This window comes from Camellia sinensis, unplaced genomic scaffold, assembly GCF_055761805.1.
Source record: "Camellia sinensis isolate YWXY unplaced genomic scaffold, ASM5576180v1 Unanchor2, whole genome shotgun sequence".
Classification (NCBI taxonomy): Eukaryota; Viridiplantae; Streptophyta; class Magnoliopsida; order Ericales; family Theaceae; genus Camellia; species Camellia sinensis.
Window position 1 is genome coordinate 20,944,364 of NW_028129079.1, and position 9,019 is coordinate 20,953,382.

Genomic DNA, 9,019 nt, shown 5'->3' on the forward strand with positions numbered 1-9,019 from the left:
CTCTCTCCCTCTCTTTCTCTCACTCAATTTCTCTATTTCTCTATCTCTGTTTTCCCTAATTTTCGAAATTAATTTTCAGAATTAATGCTGTATTTTATTCTTTCCAACAAGGTTTCTGCTATAAACTTGAGAATGAATGTCCTATTGATTATAATTAAGAGTTTGAATTTAGTAAAAGCCCTTGACTAAATGTGAATATTTTATATGATTTGGATTATTTGTCTGTATTTTTAATAAAATTAGGGTTCAACTCCTCTCTATATTTGAATGTTCGTTTAATATCTGTTTATTTTATAGGTTTTTCTACTTAGGTTATTCATAAAAAAATAAAATTGATTACGTACGTCATGATATCGATCGATTCCTTTGCTTCTGTGATCATCCTCCTGATTCTTCTTGGATACCATGCCTGGCTATTTGAGGATCCTTGTACATGCCTGATGCTCTGCTACTGCAATTATTTCTTGCCTTTGTTTTAGTTGGCTGTGGGCATCTTCTCTTTATTTTTTTATTTTTTTTCAGATTGTGTATTTTTTTTTCTTCAAATTGCTGATATAGTTCAGTACCCATTACATATTACGTTTTCTGGAATGGAGCTTAATTGGCAAGTTGTATGTAAGGATGAACAGAGAAAAGATTAAAAGAGATCTATTTTCTAGAATGAGAAGATGGAATGATTGAATAATTTAAAAATAAAAATAAATAACTGAATAATGTGTTGTTCTGTACCCATTCCATGATTTATATGTTTCTTTAGGATACCAGCTAGTAAAATACACAACAATCAATCACTTAAATAGGATACACCAATCAAAAGGCAATCCAACGAATAATAGCAATGCATAAACCAATATAACACTATCTATGTAAATTTTTTGAATAAACAAGAAGCAAACCTTCCCAACACATGGAACAAACTTCCCTGATGTAAGTCCATATAAATAATTTCCAAGAGAGAAAGGAAGCAAAGGGCTCCAAAGGAGAATCGTAACAACTTTAAAACCATTTTCTCCAATTGCCTTGTCAATCGCAAGAAATTTCTTGTTTCCTTTCACCAATTTAAGAATATGATCACAGGCAAAATATCTGGCAATTTGAAAGGCAACACTTGCATCCACCTAAAAGGGTAAGAAGATACAAGTTCAAGTACACCCCATTTCCTTAAAATTTGTTCTTTCATATTGGCAAAACTTCCAACTTACCGTTCCACTAATAGAGGCAATGATAATGCCAATAATAGAACCAAATAACAGACCAGCTGACATGGTTAATGGGATAACTGGTATTGCAAGGATCTAGGACAACATATTAGTCAAAGTGTCAGTAAAGTCGCATTAAAAACAAAAATCATACATGAATTATAATGGAACTTTGCACATGTTGGATATTGTTTATGATCAAAGGGACTATTTATAGAAATTTAAGGTAATTCTCACATTCATATGTAGATCTGCTGAGAATTTCTGACTTGAAATTAAATGATAAATGAAATTCATTCAATTGTTTTTAGCTTGTGACATGAGAAACAAAGAAACATAGCATTTACTATTTTTAACATGAACCTCCTAAAGCATGACATGATGGATGTTAGTGATAGATTAATGAAGCCTTGTAAACATGTTATGCTTCAGAGAGAGGGCAAGTTCTTACTTCTAAGCCATCAATTTGATGGGTTTTGGGAAAGATCAAATTGGGTTTGTTTTCCTTTTATCTAGTTCTTTGATTTTCAGGTTTTGTTTATGTGTTTTATTTGGGTTTTGAGAAAAATTTCTGTGAAATTTTGATGTGGTGTTACCCTATTTCCTGAATATAGATGATGTTTAGTTTATGAATTTTACTTTCAATGATTAGCAATCAGAAGATAAAATTAGTTTATGAATTTATCACCATCACTTGTAAGCTTTTTGAAGCTTGCATGCATGGTATACTCAAAGATCCCAATTATTTTCCTTTAAGACTACTACCACCCTTTTTTTTGTCTTTTGAATTTCCAATTATTCTACTTTTTCCATATGTACTATATGAGAGCACCCCAGGCCAATATTCCTACTACTTTGGTTGTTATTCCCCTTTAAAATGATTTGTAACCCAAACAATTTGAGCATAACAACTCAAAACTGTTTCTATTCAACAGCAGAGTTTATTATCTTGCCTCCAGCATTGGTATTTCCAAGGTCCTCATACGTTTGCAGTAGCAAGTGTTTGAGGAAGATTTTAGTGGTCAATGGTGAATTTTTTATTGTGACTGCTACATTGTGGAATAATATTTAGTCTTAAGATGGCATTTTCTCTACCTGTTTCGAAATTTCTGTTGAAATACGTAATTTCATTTAATCTAATCCGTACTTAAAATGTTTTCATGGTTGGGTTGGGCTAGAGGGCCTAGTAATTTGATTCTCCTTGTTTCAATGAAATTTGCTAGATTAGGTTGATAATTGAAATGAAACCTAGATTCCAGTAATTTAGTTTGTTATGGGAAAAAAAGTAATCTATATTTCAAAATTTTAAAATCTTTTTAATAATGCAATATGAGAGGTAGAAGAAAATGAAAAAAGATACTCAAAACAAAGTCAACATTGAAAATATGAACAGATGATACTCTCAAAACGAGGTAATCCTCTCTGGGTACTTATAGGTTAATACAATGCACTGATTGTTGAGTTTGCTTCAATGAAAAAAAAGAAGATAATCTTATGTTGTACTTCTGGTGGAATTCCTTGTAGTGGCTAGGATCTCCACTGAGTTGGTCTGATAGAACGAAATGTGGAAGTCTGTCATATTCTAATTCATACATATGCCTTTCTCCATATGTGAGAGCAGAGTACCCATAGTTTTGACCTAGTTGGAGCCTAAGCATTGACTCAAGGCAGCAACTCTTCAATCTTTAAGAACATTGAAGAGCAGAATCACCTATCCAGAAAGAACACAATCCCAATTTTTTTTTCTAAATGTTTTTTGGACAAGAGGTCTAGCTTGGGGCCTTGGCTTGAAGGTGATCCCACATCAGCTCCATAAACATCATCATAAACATCATTTAGTGTGGATGCTTGTTTGGGAGTTAGATCTTCCTAATCATGAATCTTTGTATATTGGAATATGCATCAAATAAGTTGCTTATAAGTATGAGAATACTTATATATATATATATATATATATTACGTGTTGTATAATATTTTGAGATAAAATATTGTATATTCGTTTGAAATACACTTCCAATTAATGGAATTTATATATCTCATTCATTTGATAAATTAGAAATATTAGGTTAAACCTTAATAGATGTAAGCATTTTTTTCTTCGATAAATGTCTCATATCCTTGCCTTGTATACTGAGAGAAATTGAAGAATCGTAATGCAAATTGCAATATCCAAACCTTGGAGCCAAGAGAATAGTGATGATGGACATGGGTTTGATATTTTTTTTTATTTATTGTGATGATCGTTACAGGAAGGTTCTGTGGCTTTCCACATTCAAGTCCATTAATTGGTTAGCAATTTCAATGTTTTTAGTTTATGAAATAGGTCAGATAATATTATTAGTTTTTAGTTTTTAGTTTATGTCATTAACTTTCAATGTTTATGTCCTGAATTTCATAAACTAATGTTGGCCATGTAACCTGCAAATCATTGGTCAGCTATTTCCTTGAATAAAATTTATGTAACAATTGTCTAGTTGAAGAGGTTGTCCTGATTGTCTAGTTGAAGAGGCTATCCTGATTGGTGAATTTTACTTTCAATGATCAATGTTAGTTTTTGGTGTGTTCCTATTTTTTAGAAGTTTCATCTTTTCACAAATCCTAATGATCAGAAGGTTAATGAGTTGACTTCTTTGTTGCCTTTACTTGATGGTGTTTCCTAGAGGACTATTGTGTTTGAAAAATCTAGAAATCCCCTAGATGTTGATTTGTGATTATGTATCAATTTTAAGCAGAATATAACAATCCCAATCAAACAATCAAGACAAAGAAACACAACGATTTTACGTGGAAAAAACCACAATTGGACACCTCCAACTGTGATAAAAAAACCATGGGCAACAGCCACAAGACAATCCACTAAGAAGAATTAAAGGAATTACACAGGTATAATCTCAATTACCTAGCGAATCCACAACGCCTAATTGAACCAACCTCTATGTGCCTCTTCCAACCCCATCTTCACCACGGAATTGTCTTTCTGATGAGCCACTCTGGATTCCACCACAGCTTCAGGCTCGAATTCTTCAGAATACACAACTGAAGAACAACACTCTCTTTTGTAGAACAAAACACAACCTTTGATGTACTCTCTTTAGAACATGAATTGAATACTCAATAAAACATCAAAGAAAACTCACAAAGTATCCCCAGATATAAACCCTAGAAACCAAAAAGAAGATCTGGAGAAGTAATCCTAAAATCTGACCCAACACGCGAATTTATAGAATCTGTCCCGCGATCTCCGCTCGAGCGCCCAACAGCCCGCTCGAGCGGGCTTCAGCAAAAAATGCGCGAAATATCACAGAGGTCCGCTCGAGCGCCAGAAATCCCGCTCGAGCGCGAAATCACATAGCTCAGTACTTTTGCAGAGGTCCAAAACTGCTGGAACCAGGAATTCTCCGCTCGAGCGCGGGTATGTCCGCTCGAGCGGACAGGCAATTTTGAATGCATTTTGCTTCGGGGGCGCTGCCCCTCAACCCCGCCGTGGTGCTGCCCCGGACCCGCCAAGGGGCGCTGCCCCCTGGACCCCCGCGAGCTGACCGGGCAGCTCGATCCCCGTCATAATCAGCGAAGTGGCAATCTTGAAAGCTTTATCAACACAAACTTCTCTGAAAGGCTTGATTCGGGTTGGATTCGCATCTAAACACTCAAAGTCTCACTGAAATAAAAATGCGAAAAAAATTACAACTCAAAGGAGTTTTGTCAAACGGGATTGCCAAGAATTAAAACCTAACAGTGTTAATAAGAGAGTGAAGAATATCCCTTCTTTGGGTCTTTTTCTTGTAAATCTTTCTTTGATAAAATCATTGAATGGGTACTGGTTTATAAAACAGAGGAAATATGTGGCTTTGTTGCTGATCTGTTCGTGTGTGTTACTGATCTGTTGTTAGTTTTTGGGTGCTCTGTCGCTGGTTTTTGTCTGCTATGTTACTGGTTTTTGTCTGCTCTGTTGCTGATTCTTGGCTGATCTGTTTCTGATCTGTGTGTGTCTGTTGTCCCTGTATGTTACTGATGCTGTGTGTTGGTTGTTGTTCTTAGTTTTTGTTGGGTGTTCTTGTTTGGAGTCTGGTTGGTGAAATGTTTAATTGAAATAGATCAAACACTTCAATCAAGCATAACAGTTTCCTTCCCATTTCAATTAATTTAGTTATTAGAACAAAACAAACCCATTATTTTGTACGTGAGGATAGGAGATAGAAGATAGGCATTGAAGACATGGTTAAGCTTTGTCAAATTGTGACAAGGTTGGTGTCTATGTGCCTCCTTGTTCACTTCAAACTCCAAACATGAACATGCCAACAAAATTAGTTTATGGACAACCTGATATCCCAGCTAACCTCTGCAATCTTGTCTGTGAAAGGTTAATCCCCACCAAATTACTTTTATTCATGTTCACTTGAAAATCCAAAACTAGTTTTAATTTTACCAGAATTCTTAGTTTTATAATATATAGGCTTGATAGAATGTTAGCAGAATTAGAGCTCTTGTTATATATCATTACAGAGTTGATTGTAGACTTGGGATTCTAGCTTTAATCGTAGCAAAATTCTTCATTGGAAGCAGAATGTTAGCTCTTGTTATATATCATTAGAGAGTTTGTTGCAACTATCATTGAATCATTTTTTATTGAATTTACATGATCTCCATTTGTTTATCTAAAATTATCATTGAATCATTTTCAACAAAACGAGGAGTGTTTAAATTTAAATGATCTTCATTTATTAATTAATTTGCTTCCAACTGGGAATCTTAGTCATTTCTCCATTATTTTTTATAATATTTTTAAAACTAATATTAAAAAATATTATTTTTAAAAATATTATCGCAAATGTCACATTGGCAACCATATTAGCGTTTGGTGCGTATGTGGCATTCTATGAAAAATATAGTAATATATATAGCATTTTTTGTTTTGAAAATTGGTTAAGTTAGTTTGAATGACTAGTTAAAATAAAAAGTATGATTGGAACACACAATAGCTAAACTAATTAGGTAAAATAAAGAGTGTCTTTTTTTTGTACTTTAGTTAGTGAAAAATAAAGACTGTGGTTGGAGATGCTCTTAGTACTTATGTTGCTAAAATCACTACTAGAAGTGAGAGTAGACTAGGGTACATAGGTTAAACAATAAAATCTTTGTTAATCACAACTTGAAACTTTTTAATGAATAATTAAATTTATTTACATATTATAGTCTGGTGAAATCTGAATGTCGATGTTATTAGAAAGGTACTGGAAATTGGATGTGAGTAGGGAAATAGATGCTCCTGACCTAATTAATTTTGACAACAATGATTGGAGGTTGAGTGAGATGGCTGCGGAACTTGCTCTTATTGACAGAGATAATCTAGGAGGGTACTATGAACTGTTGTTGGTGTCACTTTAAGACTATGTTTGGATCTAGGATCGTAGGAACTAATTTATGAGTTAAGACTGTGTTTGGACCTAAATATTCCTGTTTTATGTTCGAGGAACTCCAAAACTTTCAGAGTTTTTAATGAAAGTCACTTCATATATCACATTATACATGCTGTATATTTATGTTTTGAGAATATTATCCTATCTAAAATAATAGGCCGTAAGGCCTGTAACACTCCAATGGACGGCATTTTTTTTTATGAGAAAAAGTAAATGGCCACCAAAACGTGATTCCTAAGTTTATTCTAGTGTGGTACATTAGATCTTATGGTTGAATGACTCTTTGAGTGGCCTTTTTGCTCAGTCCGTTTACCTTTTTCTGATAAATAAAGATGGTTAAATTATTGTACTTCTTGAAATTTTTTCAGAAAAGGATCAAATTCACCAAAGTTCCAAACCTGCAATTGAAGTAATCATCTCATAAAATTTAGGACAAGTTCTCCAACTTACTAATGTGCAAGAAGTTTGCCATACCAATAAATAATAAGCTCTATCATTATAAATTTTTGTCCTTTTCAATGGCTGAAAGGATAGGAAAAACTTAAAAATAAATAATCTTCTTGCAATGGTTTGGGGTTTGGGTAGTAATTAAGCTAAAGGCAGCTAAATCAGCTGATTGAGAACTTGTCCTGCCTTGCCTGAAACCACAATATAAACTGAAACTTGAAAGAAACATAGGGAAAAAGAAAAGGGAAAAGGGTTTATTTGTGACAGGAAATTGGGTGATGCAACTAGCATAACAAACAATACTTACCACTTTGTCAAGTGAGCCCTCTCGTTGTCTATAAACCCTGTAGTTCTGGTATAGCATTGATTTTGTCCCATGTGATTGGTTTGGAGTCCATGGGTTGCTTCACTTTCCCCTCTTTATTATCAATTTAATTTCTATTTGAGTCCAAGTTCCTTGATTGACAACATAGCCAGCCTAGCATCGACTCAATGCACATTACATGACAAAATGGACAACCATATATGGAATGGAAGAGAATAATTCATATTATTTTTAAAGAGAAAGAGAGGTTTTCTTTGGGGAATTGAATTGAGAAAAAAAGGAAAATTATCCCATTGCCTTTTGTTCTTGTTCAGAGGTTCTTTTTGAGGTCCATTCCTTGTATTGTAATTATGACATGTACGCTCCTATTATTTATAAAGTAGGTCTCTTCCAATTTACTTCTTTGTTGCTCATCCTCTTTGTCTATGCATCATCTTATTTATGAAATCTGGTATTAGCTATGAATAGATTCATTACTTTGTTGGTAATGCCTAGTAATGTGACTTCATATGCAGGGTAGCACTTCTGAAGCAAGTTTTGTATTGGCAACCTAGAAACTAAGGTGCTCAATCTAATCTAGTGTTTATTTTGCAATTTGAGATCAGCTTCATGTTGTTTAGGTTCTTTTTACACATTTTAGGGGGAACAAGGTGCTAAGTTAATGTAGTCTTGGCTTTTCTATGTGATATTCTTAAATAAAGCATCTATACCTTAATAAAATTACTTAAAACAAGCTAATGGTCTGAAAGAGAGACATGCTGATGGTACATGATGGGAAGGCTGGCTATAAAGGATTCTAATTTCATATACATGCCTATTGTTAAACAAAACATCTAAGATTTGCTGCAAATGTGTTCATTAAATTCTTTGATTGAACATCAATTTTACTTGATAAAGTGAGAGTTATATTGCCTATTTTCGGAGATAGTAATGAAATCTCTTGCTGGTAAGCGACCTAAAATTGCCTATGATTTCATAGGATTCTTGATTTTGATTTGCCCAGGCCTCCAAAATAATTTTCACCACACAACTGACATGAACCTGCATGAAGTCACAAGAAAATCAAGTTCTTAGCATCAGATCTATGAACATGAACATTCAGCTCTAGAACTCTCTTCTGGAATGTTTTTTATAGTTCTAGCTATGAAAAAAATTCTAACTTCTTATCAATCCATTTTAAAGCTTGTTAAGTGTTCATTTCTTTACTTTGTGATTGCTATCATAACATCACAAGTCACCATAAGCTCTAGGATAACCCTTCTTTTTGTCATCCCATTCTTCAAATCCACATTCGCCATGTACGATCTTAGACCCTCATCAGGATTTTTCATACTTGCCATCACAAGCACTAATTACTTTGATCATATTTTCCCTTAATACAAGTTTTTCATGTTGGTAACAGTTACAGCTTCTACTTGTAAGTCCTTATCGAGTTCTATATTCTTACTCCATTTCTTAGTGTGAATCTCTGTTGCACTGTAGTTTTATTCTGTGTTTTCTATTTGCATTGTTTCCTGCTTAGTTTTTTGTAGGTATGCTGCAACCCTACTCTTTATCATAGTATCTATCAATTCGATTCCTTTATTTGTTAGTACTCCTAATTGCATTATAGGCATTAACTAATATTTAAC

At 33.8% G+C, this 9,019-nt stretch overlaps 1 protein-coding gene across 1 annotated transcript; it reads right to left on the reverse strand.

Moving 5' to 3' along the window:
* Positions 1-753: 753 nt before the first annotated feature.
* Positions 754-8,686, reverse strand: LOC145815474 (uncharacterized). Its single transcript, XM_082912220.1, has 5 exons — positions 8,627-8,686; positions 8,424-8,429; positions 1,203-1,295; positions 897-1,118; positions 754-765 (listed from the first exon to the last, which is right to left on the reverse strand). The coding sequence occupies exons 1-5, from the start codon at positions 8,684-8,686 to the stop codon at positions 754-756; spliced, it is 393 nt and encodes a 130-aa protein (XP_082768346.1).
* Positions 8,687-9,019: the final 333 nt, after the last annotated feature.

Bases quoted from the DNA above. Each gene is read 5' to 3' on its own strand.
- LOC145815474 (XM_082912220.1), bottom strand. From the start codon at position 8,686: ATGGCGAATGTGGATTTGAAGAATGGGATGACAAAAAGAAGGGTTATC. The intron at 1,119-1,202 runs GTAAGTTGGAAG...TTACCCTTTTAG, and splicing joins TTGCCTCTATTAGTGGAACG to GTGGATGCAAGTGTTGCCTT.